The 15,713-nt window shown below is 38.3% G+C and overlaps 1 protein-coding gene across 1 annotated transcript in view; it reads left to right on the forward strand.

Annotated features, from left to right (window-relative positions):
- GMDS (GDP-mannose 4,6-dehydratase) overlaps positions 1–15,713 on the forward strand; it is a 360,128-nt gene that overhangs the window by 110,763 nt on the left and 233,652 nt on the right. The window contains exon 7 of the mRNA XM_089518792.1: positions 12,222–12,349. Within this exon, the coding sequence (XP_089374918.1) occupies positions 12,222–12,349 (128 nt within the window). The remainder of the gene's footprint in view (positions 1–12,221; positions 12,350–15,713) is intronic.

Consider the following 15,713-nt stretch of genomic DNA (forward strand, 5'->3'; position numbering starts at 1 on the left):
TGTATACTTCACTCACCTCTTGATATAGTTCTGGGGAGAAGGGATACTACCATTCCTTTGCCACCTTTTACACAGCTACAGCTGTCATCCATCTATTCCCATTTAGGTGTGAGGATGATCTGGCTGTGACAGCTCTCACTCCATTATTGCCAAGGTTGATTCCACTGATCTATTCCCATATCTGAGTGGCAGCAAGAAGGGTTCTTTCATACGAATCTTAAAATGTCCCACAGTTATCCCTGGCCAGCAGGGTGTGATCATGTCTTTGAATAAGCAGGATCATCATGTATAAATTTAGAAATTTTAGTCAAAAAATTGACCCAAAAACCTGTATTGATTTATTCACATGCCATGTAGGTACTGTACTTTAACTCTTTTTTTTTTTAAGGAACCATAACCTTCTCTGAGTAGAGTAGTGAAAAATGAGAGCTTAGTCCATCCCTGGAACACATAAAACAAGCACTGACTCCCTCTACCTTTTCCCTTGCAGCTCTGCTTGTGACCTTTTTGAATGTCTGTGCAGGAAAATGGTGGTGATGGCAGCTCTTTGGTGCCCCCCCCCCAAGGAGTGCTGAAAGGAATCAGGCTTTGAATGATTTGAATAAGACATGTCAGCTTTTCTGGATTAAAATCAGGCAGAGTTGACACATGATAGTTAAAGGCTGTGATCACTGCTAATGTAGTTGCCATTTTCTTTGCTTTGCCTTTTCAACCTTTTTGACAGGCTTACATTTTCTTAGCCCTTCTTGTATCTGTTTGACTTCCCAGCATATCACGCAGCCATTTATCATAGTTCCCGCCTCATCTATTCCTTTCTTCTTGAGTGAGAACCTAGCTCCCCCCATCTATTTATTGATATTAGGTCTCAGCCATGCCCATCTCTCTACAGCCTCTCGTGTGTGAATACAGCAGTAGCGGTGGTAGAGGCCCAAATCTGCTCCTCTGTCTTGCCTGCACCAACCTTACAGCCAATGGAAGGCCAATTGGTTGGCTACTCAGTTGCTGTTCCCAGGGTGATTGGGTGCAAGAGGAGCAGTGACTGAGCAGCTGATTGAGCAGTGACCAAGGAGTCAATCAAGAAGTGACCAAGAAGCCTCTCACCTGTGCTGCCTTTGCCGCAAAGCTGGTGCACCCGAGAGACTTCTCATTCACTGCTCGAACAGCTGCTCGCTTACTGCTTGATCAGCTGATTGGTTATCCTGGGAGCAGCAATTGAACAGGTAGCTGAGCAGCGACCAAGAAGCCTCTTGCTCATACTAGCCTTGCAATAAAGTCCAGCATGGGTAAGAGACTTCTCAGTTTGTGTTTGACAGGCTGCTCTCTTGCTGCTCCCAACTGGGTGCAAAGGGAGAAACTTCTCCCCAGTGAGGAAGAACTCAATTTGAGAGAGGTGAATAGTCAACCCGAATACTTCTCCCTGTCCTTCTTCAGAGCCGTCCTTCTCCCGACACAAATATTGCTTCTTCTGCTACCTCTTCTCTCAGCCTGTCCCACAAAGGAAAGCAGGAGCAGCAGCACAACTTCAACCTGCCTGCCAAGTCATGGCAAAGCTCACAAAACTTAAGCAGAATCCCAAACGTGAAAGCTCCTTTTTTGCCACCACTTCTAGCTCGCTGCCACATGGCCTAACTCTTCTTCCCCACCCTTGTCCTAAAGGCCGCTTGATCAAGGTTCCCCTTGATTTTCTTGCCACCAATACTTTGACTGAAGGCCCCCTTGTTGCTCCCATTCCTCCTCACTGCCCTGCTGGATCTTTCCACTACCCCCAAGGGGACATCCCCATTTTGGGGATCCTTGCTTTAGTGTGTACACAAACAGTTATGCCTGCCTTAATTTTGTACGTTCTTTGGCATCATTTTCCTTTGCTTTGTCCTTTACATCCTTTGCTGTATGCCCCTAGGCTTTACTCTTGACCCCAAGGGTCATCTCTAGTTCCTTAATTTTGACCCTAAAACCCATCCTTGACTTATATTTGAGGTTGACTTATAATCAAGTAGTCAATACATTAGTCAATTTTGATGCAATGACAAATAAATATATTTGAAAACTCATTGTATTGAAAGAATCATTTACTGCTTTGTCCTCTCAGTGAAATTAATTTAATAACATATTTATTGAATTACATAGTTGTTGATTTGTTGACTTTCATAATACTTCAAATGTAACTAATGGATTTATGACAGTGAACATCATTAAATATGTGATTTAACTCATTTCACTGAAAAGATATGGGTATATGGATCTCTCAATACAATCAAATCTTGAAATTTTAGGATTCTTATTTGTTGTTGCATCAAAATTGATTTGCCTGAAAATTCTAATTCTACTGGAAAGGATGCTCCTGCTTATTCAAATATGTACAATTTATTGCATTGTTTTTTGATATTTAAAAAATTGGCAGTCAGCTGGATTTCATATGAAGCTGTTTTCAGATCAAGTTGCCTTTTTAAAGTGAGTGTTGTGGTTTGGGGGAAGAAGAAAGATCATCTGTTTCCATTGCTGCTTTTGATCTGTAAGATTTCTTAGACATTCTATATAGCTCTGAGACCACTTCCCACTGAGCTTTCAGTTTTACGCATCTCTCTCATACATTTATTACCCAATGGATATTGCTAACCTCTGATTCTAAGTTGCAGACTTCGCTTTTACAAGTTACACCTGCACACACATATACATGCCATTTTCCCATGAACAAAAGCCCTGGCTGAAAAATACATATATTTCAGCTGCATTAGAACATGAACAAAATCACCTAATGGAACATAGTGGGTGAGACCGGTGTCATTGTCCTTTCAGAGTTAATGTAAAATGTCTCCAAATTTTGTAATTCTGGAAAGGGCAAAACAATGATTTTCTTCACTCAAGTTAGAGCTATTAATCGTTTTCAAACCTTTATCAACACTAAAAAGCTTATTTAGTGTGGGAGGTGAAAGGGCAAATTGTGGTGTTTCCTGAATATTGAAATGTTCATAATATATGCTTTGTTATTAGGCGTTTCTCAGGAGCTACAGGAAATAGGGATTTTACAGAGCAGTAAATGTTTCTCCTAAACTGTAAGATACGAATGTTAGACTAAAATTGAAGTGAATTGGATATGTTATACAATAGAAGGTGTGGACTGTTGTTCATCTTTTTAGATACAGCAGTTGAAATGTCTGCTGGGTTTTCTAGCCTTCCTGTAGTTCATGCATTTTCTGGTAGAAGCTTATGAAACAATACATCAATAAATAAAAAATTAAAATTGCATAGTAAAAAAAATCACACCCCACTCTACCTTATCCAGAAGTGTAACCATATCAGTTTATCTCTTTGCAAATAACAATGCTGGTCCGATATCTTGGGTGTGTGCCAGAACATTTGGCTAAATGAAGCATCATTCATCATGTTTGATCCTAAAGCAAATTGTATGGACAAAAGAGCTGTACTATCGGACTTGGGTAAATGAAGAGGCTGCAAAAGTGAGTGTGGTAGCTAATGCCACATCCACTCTCTTCCACAATAATGAGACACTGGTTTGTGAAGAACAAAGTATTCTATGGCACTTTGTACTTTATATGGCTTGTCTTTATTGAGGACGTTCACGTGAATGGCTTCCATGTGCTGGGTAGTTAGGATGGTGTTCTCCAGGAGACCATCAAAGATAATAAGGAAACCTCTTATAACTATGACCTTTCCTGGGAAACTACGTTTACATTTACATACTAAGATCTAGCTTAACCTAACTAAGACACTCGATAGACGGGCCCTATGGGGCGCTGTTGCCACGTGCGAGGGGTGGCGCTTTCAGACGCCCCTCACACGTGATGAGGGCGTCAAAATGGCGGCACCCTGTACAGACGGGCGCCGCCATTTTGACATGACGGACGCCTAGCGTCTGCATGCCTCGGCACAGTTGTGACGCTGCAAGTGCGCCATTGGTGCCTTGCGGCGTCACAACGGCGCTGCACTGTTTGTACGCTGCGGCTCCCTCGCGCAGCAAACTAGGGTGGCAGCAGACTGCCCTTTTGGGTGGTCTGTATCCCACCAAAGAAACTTACATTTAGTTAAGTTTTGACACTGACATCAGTAATTTATGGTTTGCGTGTATAAGTTCTCAGAGCATCTCTAGTTAAATTGGTAAGACTGGGGGGAAAGGACCTTTCTATATGATGTGGGAGAGCCAATCAAATTGTGTAGTGTGGTATATGGAACACTAAGCCTTACCAACAGATCATTATAGGTTCAGTTTTAGAACATCTAATTTAATGTTATTTGGTATTCTCAATTCTTGCTTCCTTGGATATCAACTTTAGGATAATAAATTAATCTATAATCCTTTATGTAATAATATGAATTGCATAATAGACCTGTGAATTAAATTGCAGCTGTTCTCATAGACATGGGTGGCGAACTGATGATGGAGATGGATAGTTGTTGGTGAATTGTGCATGAAGTCCATAGCCAAATATCCTTCTGGGCCTGGTGCTCCAGATAAGATATTGATAACTTATCCAGATAAGATATTGATAACAGAGAACACACTGGTTCTCTGGTAATTCAGATAACATTACATATTGTTTAGCATGGTTTGCCAGTATACTATTTTCTTTACATATAAATTGCTACTCTGTCTAGACTTGGGGCTTCACTGGAGATAGCAAAGTATTGTGAGTGTACCAATATCAGCAGATTTTGTGCAAGGCTATTTTTACTTTATTTGTGAGACTTGGTAGGACTGTTTCCTATTGAAATTGCTGATTGTCAGCCCTTTTGCTGGATCAGTCATTGTTCTCCAAGAACATTTCCCCCTCCCCTTCACAGTACATCATCATTAATAGCAACGACAGATTGTCCCACTCTCAGTTGATATAATAGAGTCAAATCCATTGAAGTTTTTCTGCTGATGGAATAGCTTCCATTAGTGGAACCAGGAAAGGGCCAATTCCCCCTTCTCATGTAGTCCTCCCCATGTCCCTTTTCCCTGAGAAGAAAAAAGGCAACAAAGGCCTGTTACAGACTGCCAAAATAAAGCTGCTTTATTTGATGCATGGGTCCTAAGAGTCCGGAGGTCGCGCCAAAGCCACACTCCATTCCTAAGCACTGGAGTGCAGCTTTGGTGCAGCTTCCGGATTCTTAGGATGCATGCATCTTTTAAACAGCATACCTCCAAAGAGACCCGAAGCAGCTTTATTTTGACAGTCTGTAACAGGCCAAAGGTTCTGTCACCCATGCAGACCTCTGTTCACATACTAATGGATTCTTCCTATAGTTACTTGCAGTGTTTATTAAAACATACTACAATATTCTCCTTAATTTTTAGTAATGCTGTGAGCCTGACCTTTGTTAAATGTATAATCTACTTAAAGGATGAATGAAGTATCAGAAACAGTTATTATAGTGGAAGCAAAGCTATTTGCTTTCCTTGGTGAAAATATAGCATTTATAAGGTACTGATTGCATTCATCTGTTTCTGTATAGCCATAAATTTACTTTAACATGGCAAGAATGAATAATAGAAAAAAATGTGTCATGCGAGTCAAGTAAGATATTGTAGAGGTAGGAAATCCAATTGCGTTGTTTTATGGCCATTTGTCTTGTCCCCATTCCTTGACAAATGACAGCTTGGATCAAAAGACTTTAAGAGGCTTTCCTGCTTTAAAGTAATGAGAACAACAGAAACGTTCAAACTGCAGGCGGTTCATAACTATGCCTTTCCTTCTCTGACATGGCTACCTGCCAGCTATTTCTTTGCATAAAAGCAGCTTTGTATAATAAGTTATATAAATTGGCTTTACATAGCTTCTTGATTGTCACTGGCCTCAGAATAATAAAAGCAGTATAGAGTTCTCTGTGAAGGCTACTGTATCTCTGTATATGGAAGTTGAATACTAGAGACTGACATTAAAATTCACTTATATATCTTTAAGAAGCCACTGCTTTGTAGCATGTTTAGAAGTGATGCTCAGGGTTGGTGAATATTCCCAGAAACGTCAAGTAACAGACAGTAGATGACACATTGTCCCTCATCCACCTTTCCACTCTGTGATTTCTCTTGGTAAGCTTTAGGGTGATGAAGATTCTCTGTTTTATCATTTACCCTCTGACCTACACAGTGAGGTGATGAAGACATTTCTTCTCCGTAGTTACTGTGACTCACAGATTTGGAATATTCCTCATCTGTGCAACCCATTTGCAGGTGGAATTGCTAAATCTGGACCATTGCAAGCAGCAGTGATCAGCAGTAGAATTTTGGCTTGTCTATATATCCAAACAGGCCCTTTAATTTTTAATGTGTCATAAAATTATCTTTATGAACTTGTAGGATGATCAGCTCCCCCAAATCCGTCTGGTTGATAGATGACCAAGCTATCATGTGGTGTGATTAATAGACTTCAGAATAGTTTGGACAACTATATGCTCTTAATTCCTCTCCAATCCCAGTCTATTTAGAATAGGAGTTTATTCTTATTTATTTAATTTATGTAGTACCTTTCTCCTGGAATGAGACCCAAGGAGGTTCACAAACAGAATCAACTATTACCGAACAATAAAATTTTAAACACAATTAAAATAATCATATTAAAACAGTAACAGACATGGGGCGGGGTGTTATCAGTACACTGATGACACCCAGATATGGCTCTGCATGCCTCGGACTGCAGCACTGACTAAGGATGGCATCTCTCCTCTGAATGAATGTCTTAAGGCGGTAATGGACTTGATGAGTAAAAACAGACTGAAACTGAATCCAGACAAGATGGAGGTACTTGTTGGGGCCCCTAATCCGAGTATGCAAATATGTGAACTGGTCCTGGACAGGGTCACACTTCCCCTAAAGGACTGTGTTCACAACTGGGAGTGCTCCTGGATTCGTTGCTTCAGATGTCAACCCAGCTAGGATAAGGAAGGTATTTGGATGACAGATTATCTTCAGAAGGGCCAGTTAATGAAGAATACTACTCTATGCCAATTATAGGAGGCATTGTGGGAAAAACAGTATGGGGAGCTGTGGAAGGGTGTTTTCCTTTTGTAGGACAATGAAACTGCTCACTGGGCTGGCAAAATGATGGATGTTTTGAAGAATTTGGAGTCTCAGTGCATAGACTATCCACCCTACTCACCAGATCTTGTTCTATCTGACTATTTCCAGTTTCCAAACATTAAAAGAGTTTGAAAGGAACTTTTAGTTGTGAACTTTTTTTCTAAAGGAAGAGACCTATGAACTAAAGTTTTGACGAAACACTCTACAAGTTTAAATTGCATCATAACCATTTCCAAAGGGGCAGCTGAATTAATTTACTGCACCAAAAACAACAGTGTTTGGATATTCCTTGAACATAAGCATATTGCAGTGTTAAACTCTTGCAGACTAGAGCCTATTTCATCACATATAAATTCCATTGTGTTTGTATAAGGATATTAATTTTGTCCTCATGTATCTTACAGTGATGTTTTTAGGCTTTTACGTTAATTGGGCTGTGTTTATTAGTTACACACCCTTCAGGATTTCATGTGGCAGACATCCACATTGATTTAGTGAGGTTTTGGTTTGTCTTTTTGTTTTTTAAGAATGGCTATGGTCAGCCACAAGTCAGAGAGGGCAGAATTAGGCTCTAATTTTGCCGATCTGTTATAATGTGCTGTGGGCACAGAGCCAAATGCTGCTACCCTGTTATAGTTCTTTGCACACAGAAGCCACCATTGAAGGTCTTCTGGATCCCCGTTCCACTCCTGCTGAGCTGGATGGTACCTCTTGAGACGCACCTGCTGAGCTGGATGGGACCCCTTGAGACTACTATAGCTGCCATCATCTGGTGAATTACCTGATCCTCCCCCTTAGCAACACACCAGGACTCTGACAAATGGAGGGACTCCCATTTATCACACCACCCTTGATTTAAACATACTAAGTCTCCCTTATTTGGAATTCTGACATCTGAAATAATCCAAAATTGTCCACATGGGTGGGTAAGATAGTGACACTTTTGCTTTCTGGTGGTTCATTGTACATAAACTTTATTTTCATGCGCAAAATTATTTAAAATTATGTATAAAATTACAATTAGACTTGGGTTTCATCTCCAAGATATTTCATTATGTATATGTACATAAAAGCTCCAAAATCCAAAACTGTACTTTATGATAATAACTTTCAATTCACCTTTGCAAAAAGAGTCATTAATATTATCACCCGATATTTTATTTTTATGCCTTTAGGTATATTTGGCCTCCAAAACAGTAAATCTTGATATCAGTTAAATGAGTTCAAGTCTATTGGACTTCTACCAACAAATGCTTAGAAATGAAGAATCAGGTTTACAAAAGGTTTTGATTGGATCTGAAATTGTAAGGAATTTTTAAATACTGCATTTATAATATAAAAGCTGTGCTCTGCTTTTCCCAGTGTTTGTTAAATGTAATAATTTTTTAGCCAATACAAAATGCAGAGTTTGGCAAGAAGGAAAAAAAAATTAACCCAACCAAAAGAACACGAAGTTTTTTAAGCTCTTGTGATATCCAGATTTTTCATCAGTTACTTTTTTTTTAATGCCCTAATATTTTTTGGATGAACCATTGAGACAATTTTGGGATCTGCCAATGGGACATTGGATATTTTAAGGACATTACAATGATAGCTAATTCCCACAATTAGTAAATGGACTGGGAAGGAGAGGCCAACCATCTTCTTTATATCACTGGTGGTTCTTCAGTAGCAGGTGGAACTGAGAGCCGGAAGCCACTTTCCCAAACAATTTAATGTTCCCTTAAGAGGTAATCATTGTAGAATTGAAGTTTTCTTGACTGAGCCTAGTAGGTCAAGGCACCAAAACACATGATGATTACAGATCTAATTGCTCATACAATATAAAGGTGTTGAAAGCTATTAGCTTCACATGCTAAGTTCTTGCAGCCTTTAATCCGAGATTGTATATTTTTACTTTATTTGTATCGGAGAGGGGGGACGGTAGCTGAAAAGCATTTCTGCCTTTGCAATACAAAATGTTCCAAAATGACAAGAATGGAAAAGGAAGGCTTAAAAGCAGATGTTAAGAATTTTCTAGCAAGTTATGATAAGTCCTGTGTAGATTGGGAAATTCTTTAGTTTTGCAAGTCCCAGTCGCTATGTTGTAATCATAGCAGTTAATAATAATAATAATAATAATAATAATAATAATAATAATAATAATAATTTATGTTGTGGTTGTTGTATACTTTCAAGTCATTTCCAACCTACAGTGACCCTTAAGCGTCCCTATCATGGGTTTTTCTCAGGCTAGGAGTGTGTGATTCATCTAATGGGTTTCCATGGCCAAGTGGAGAATTGAACCCTGATCTCCAGAGTCATGGTCCAATGCTCAAACTATTAAGAGTTCAATAATTGTGTTTTTATAACTTTTGAGTTTTTTATAACTATAATTTTTTATAACTTTTGTTCTACTACATGAGAAATCTGTTAACTATGGAGTATTCTAAACATATTCCATGAGCGTAATTCAGTACAGTTGCCCTATAGGCCTTCTGTGTGCAAAATACAAAAAATTACAGAAATGCAAAGTGGATAGTTTTTTAAAAAAACATTCTCACACTGCATTCCTGTCTGTTTGACCATGTCTACAAGAAGGCAGAATTTTGCATTCTAATTATGTGGATGCATTAAATCCCATGAAATATACTTTATATGACTAAGAGGAAGTGGGGATATGTTACTGGCCCATTTTGTAATTTGCAAAGTTATTTACAAGGATAAAACCCTGCGATGGTCGGCATGCATTGGCTTTCTCCCTGGTCTCAAACAGATGGGCCTGATAAAGTGGGTCATGGCCACTCTGGTGTTATTTGCACCAGAGATGCAACGACTGCACACGTCTGGCCCCAATCCAGACTACCACCATGGTTTTAATAATAAATAATAATAAATTTTATTTCTACCCCGCCCTTCCATAGGTATGATCAGGGCGGCTTACAAAATTATTAAAACATTCCAATACAAGATAAAAAATACAATATAACAGTTAAAAACATGAGTACAAAAACGGGAACAGGAAGACAATAAAATATACATGTCAGGGGCAAGGAGAAGAGAGAAGGAGTTTACAACGGTCTGGGGTCGAAAGGGAAAAGGAGAGCAGGAAAATAAACAGACAGGCCAGCAAAAGAAGCGGGTTTTATCCACTCCATTTTGGCCTTGTTCTTTTGCCTTGGAGCAGCATCGGGGCAGGTTCCAGCCACATTCAGGGTGTGCATCTAAACGCTGCATCCCCAATGCGGCTTGATGGCGGACCTTTTGGCTGCTCTGTTTGAGGCCTCTATGGGTTTCCATGCTAATTGCCTTAATGTTTAGCGCAAGGCTGGATCAGTAATACACCCCTGATGCTTCTCTTTAATTACATGAAGTTTTCATGTGAGAAGGGTACTTTAATCATATATTCAGTATGTGCCTGTTTATAAAGCTTTGTTTTATTTCAATTTATGTGTTTGAAGATCAGGAGAAGACAGTAATCTCTTTCAATATTTTCCAAATATTTTTCATGAATACAATCTCAGATTGGTTGTTAAAATGTATAGGAAGCACTTTTATTGGCACACAAAAGGGTAGTCCTTGTTGACCTAAGACTGACATTGCAGACTAATGTGAAAAGGCTAGACTGTGCAGCACATCTTAAATTTTAGAAGCAACATCCTCTTAATACATAAGTGCCAGTACAGAAGGACGTGAATAGGAAATATATTCCCACTTCTTTGCAACTGTTTTTGTCATATCTTGAAACACAAATATTCTTACATTCACATGGCTATCAGCATATATATAGACCAAATCAAATCTTTAATCCATCTTTTTGTTACTCAATTGTTTAATGATATATTTGTGCAACTCTATTACAAATAACACCAGAGAAAAATTAAAAACAGCATATAAAGAACAAAAAGCACTCAAAAATCTGTATAACACTCAGTAGACATCAAACAATAAAAGCAGTACAACGCGTGTAACTGCAGAGTCTGCAAAAGCTCATCAGGTACTAAAAAGTCTGCACTTTTTTTAGATGTTAAAACCAGCTATGACAAATAAAAAATAGGTTTGAACTAAGTGAAGTTTAGCTCTTTTTAAAAAACACACAACACAACAGTACAGTACAGTAAACTAAGCAGGAGACAATCAAAATATGCACAATGCTGGCTGCTGTCTCTGTCCAGAGAGCATTGCAGCTGGTTTATCAACTGAAGCATACTCTCCAACATTTCACAAATGAAAACTGGGACACATGTGGCCAAGCAACATCAGAGTGTGCTCAATATGGCAAAAAATTATTAATAAAAACACACAAACTAGGGAGAGGCTGCAACAGTTCGTTTTTGCCTGCGCCTATTGGGAAGGGCAAGGTTCTTCCCCCTCCCCTCCTCTCCCACTGCTGAGTGCAAAGTACTTTGCACTTTGAACTTAGTTTGCAGCAACTGAAGAAAGCTGATGAGAAATGAGCAAAGTGGGAAGAGGAGAGACAAACTGGCATTTTAAAAGCAGTTGAAAAAATAGGTAAAAGAGAATTAATGGGGACTGTTGGAAGGTATGCTGAAGCAGAAAAAGGCACTTTGAAGGGCTGAGGATACTGTAGCTATAGCTCAAGGCATTTTGATTTCCAGAATCTGGCCTGAACCTGGATTGATCTGGATACAGAAATTTATTTTTACCCCAGAGCCACTGGTTACCACTGAATGAATGGCAAAGAGTGCCTTATTCATGTATTGTTAGGAGTCCTAGAGTTTTTGCACGTTCCTTACTTCACAGTTGACCATTCAGATAATAAATTATAGAGAAAAATTATCTTGGGTTTGTGGCTAAATGTTTTTCTTTGCAAATGTATATTTTATATTCCTTCCATGCAGAAAGGCTCAAATTTGTTCTTTAATGTTTGGGTTGTCATCTTGTTTTTCTATTTTGTTTTCAGAAACTTACACTTGAATTTATTTTTCTTGGCTTTGTGCCTGAACTGAACATTGAGGCTTCAGATTAGCGATGCTTAGAATTTCAAAGGAAGATATTTGATGAGAAAGTATAGCTAATGTGTCATGTATGTTGGCACTTCTTAGCTTGCAAATGTGATAAATGATGACAGAATGTAGGTGATGGATGCAAGGAGGGAAATCTGAAAGAAATTATCGTAAACTGTATTTCTTAAGATCAGCTAGGAGACAGTTACCAGACAGCTTCTAATCCCTATATGCTATCTTTCTCTTTCTTTTAGGAGCTAACTTTGTTACTCGGAAAATTAGCCGTTCTGTTGCTAAGATCCACCTTGGGCAACTGGAATGTTTCAGTTTGGGCAATCTGGATGCCAAGAGAGACTGGGGCCATGCCAAGGACTATGTTGAGGTATGCTGTTGATGAAATGTCTGCTGTAAAACAGTGGCTATCTTGCATTATCTTCAGAGAAAAAATATGACCTGCAGGACTCCCCTGCCCCCCCCCCCCCAAAACACAACAACAACTAGGATTTTCTCCAGTTGTCTAGAGAAGTCACATAGGAGGCAATCTCATGTATAACATGAGGATTAAAAAGTTTGTTGGGGGCTGGTGGAGAGATCCTGAGGTTTAAATTTCTTTCTATATTATTTTGGAAAAGGAGTGAAAATTAGATAATATCCCTCCCAGCCTCTGCCACCAATAATGTTTTTATGTCCTTTTATGTGGAGTATTGAGATCAGATAATTCAAATGCACTGAAACTTTTCAAGATCTTACTACATTTTGATGTCTGCTTATAGTGCTAAGAGAAAGTAATGCTGTGTTAGCTGTGGAAGGGTATTTTAGTTCTCATTTGAATGTCATTGTAGAATTACTAGTTTTTAATGTTGCTTCAAGCTAAAAACAGAGGTCAGAAAGAGAGTGCAATGGAAACAGCGGCTCTGGTCATGCGATTGAGTGAGGTGCAGTGATGGCTGCCTGGAAAGTGTATGTTTCCATTTTATAATTACTGGTGTGACTGCTGCAAGAGTGTGATTCATGAAATAAAGTCCCACATTTTCCATTGCACCTAACTGTGTTCTTCAGAGTACAACCTTTCCTTTAATGTATAATTTACAACCTTTTCAACCTAAGATGCTCTATCTGTGTCTCAATGCTACCTGGCCACACTTCCTGCATGAATATTAGGTGCACTTTTATTTAGCAATACCAGTTAGTTTCCATGTTCTGGCCAACAGATTGCATGTATTCAGCTGGGGTCTCTGCTAAGAACACATGTTAGTGATGTAAGTAGCATTCCAGATCTTTCATATATTTTGGGGCTGTCCCAATATTGTTCTGCAATAGTTCTTAACTATGCTAGAGGTCATCTTGAATATCTCTCTAGAGATTAACTCTTCGATTTAATAGGCCACATGTTAATTCCTGGAGATCCTGAATATATGAAATGCAACTATAAAATACAATAACTTTAAAATGGAAATTAACAGTGGTTCCAAATGTTAATGGACTAGTAAGCTAAACAGCAATATTTAGTGTTGCAGTATAGTTACTGTAGAGTGCATAAAATATCGATAATACTGTGAGCATTTTTAACCTTCTTGTAATCCTTGAAACAGAATAGATGGGCTTTCAGTACACTTTCTGTTTAATTTTTTTGGTACATAGTAGAGCTCCACACATTTTGGCTGGAGTTAATAACTACCCCATATGCAGCATTTATGTAAGCATATGAACACAGATAGATTCACAGCTTTGTATGCATATGGACATATGACTTATAGGAGGGAAGTCATATGTCTATATGCATAGTCATAGAACCAAATAATAACAAGAACACACTGCTATATAATGAAGGCATATATCTAAGGAAATAATTCTATGGTCATATGTTGTGTGCGTTTGTGTTACCTATATTTGAATGTGTTGCATATATTTGAAATTCTATTCAAATTGCTTTGGGAGGAAAGCCACCTTTGATACTTAGATAATGATGTATTATGACCTATGTCGGAAAACTGTGAGCTGTGTGCCAGTCTGAGACACCTTTATTTCAGATCCACAGATACCCAAGCACTCCTGCTGAATTCCTTTGTGTTGCTGAATTCTGTTGCTTCCCTCCCAGTTTTCCTTCTTGCTGGGATGATCTTAATCAGAGGGGAAGCCTCTTCTTTCTCATGCATCATGAAAGAGACACTAAAGGATTTCTCTCTTGCTGCCCTATTCTGTCTAGGAATCTTCTTGCATTGTCCCAGCTATGATAACTGTATTTTCATTTATTTTATAATAGCCCCCGAAGAAAGCCATTTAGTGACAAGGTTGAAATGTGTTGGACTTTTTAAGAAGTACATGTTTTTGGACCATCACACAGCATGTGGGACTTTGTCTCCTTTTTCTCTTCTGCTAGAAATCTCCTTGCATACACTAAAAATAGAAATAAAGCTAAATGGAATGAGATGGGTGGAAAGAAAATAGGGATGGGCAGATGGGTACATAGCTTTATGTGTGGATATGTGGGAAAAGATGAGGAGAAACTGTGAGACAGAAATGACAGGATATTTGAAGCATATTGTTTTATGTATGTAAGAATGATTGAGGGAGAAGGGAGAAGCAGGAAGAGAAAAAACATTTAGATGACTGAAGAGGAGAAGAAAGAGATGTCCTCATTTACTTTTGCTGATGTCTAGTCAAAATAACATGGATTTCAGCCATTTTTCAAGGAAGGAATGAGTCTCCCATTGCTCAAAAGGTGGCCCTCCCAGGCCTAGTAAACAAGAGCTTCAAAAACTCAAATGCAAATGACTGAGCTTTTTATCTTTTTATTGGCAAATGTGTTTTTTTGGATATAATTTAATCATAGAAATGATTAAAAACCCAAATCGTTGCTATTATTAAACAGGATGCCAGAAGTTGTATATGTCATGGCTGTATCTAAGTCTATTTAGATTAAGTTTTGGAGGGCAGTCAATACCACTGAGGTTGGATATGGGGGAATAAGTAGTATATCAACAGTGTTGATATATGAATCTTCTGTGTTTTGTTTTGTTCTCTGAAGATAATTTATTCCTTTTTATTTGCTACAGTACAATAAACCATCTGGTAGATATGTTCTAATTCTAGTACAACAGTAAGCACTTAACAGTCAATGATTCATTTCCTATACAATGTAAAAAAAATTCCAAGACATGTTACAAATATCCTTGCATGCTCCCAAGAGAACCCTATTTCAAAATAATATAGATTCCCACAAATATTTAACTTGGAGCAGTGAGAAAGTACTTATCAACCCATGACCAGTGTTTTATTTCTCAGCAGCTAAATACCAATAATACCAGAATCATGAACAGATAAATCTGAAGAGAAGATTATTTCTAAATGTTTTAATAAAATTGTTCACAAATTAAAGTGTTGTTCTGCTAAACTCTTAGGATTTGTTCCCATTGTGTTTAAATATCAAGGGATTTACATTTTTAAAAAATTTAATTTAATTCGACTTAGTCATCATGGCAAAATTAAATTAAATTAAATACCATTTGAAGTTAAACCAACAGTTTTAGAAAGTGAAATGGAAAAGGCTATCAAAGCACTTGGAAGAAATAAATCACAGTAGATTCAACCTTTAGGGACATTACCTATTCAAATTCTAACAAAAATCTCCCAACAGTATTGAAGAACAAAGTGGAAAAGTTCAATATACATTCTAATCCCCAAGTAAGGGGATCTCAGAGTTGCAGTAAACATCAGACCACAAATTATGCAGTCGAGTTTCCTGC

Source organism: Sceloporus occidentalis, unplaced genomic scaffold, assembly GCF_023333645.1.
Source record: "Sceloporus occidentalis isolate IW3139 unplaced genomic scaffold, rSceOcc1.0.p SCAF_3, whole genome shotgun sequence".
Taxonomy (NCBI): Eukaryota; Metazoa; Chordata; class Lepidosauria; order Squamata; family Phrynosomatidae; genus Sceloporus; species Sceloporus occidentalis.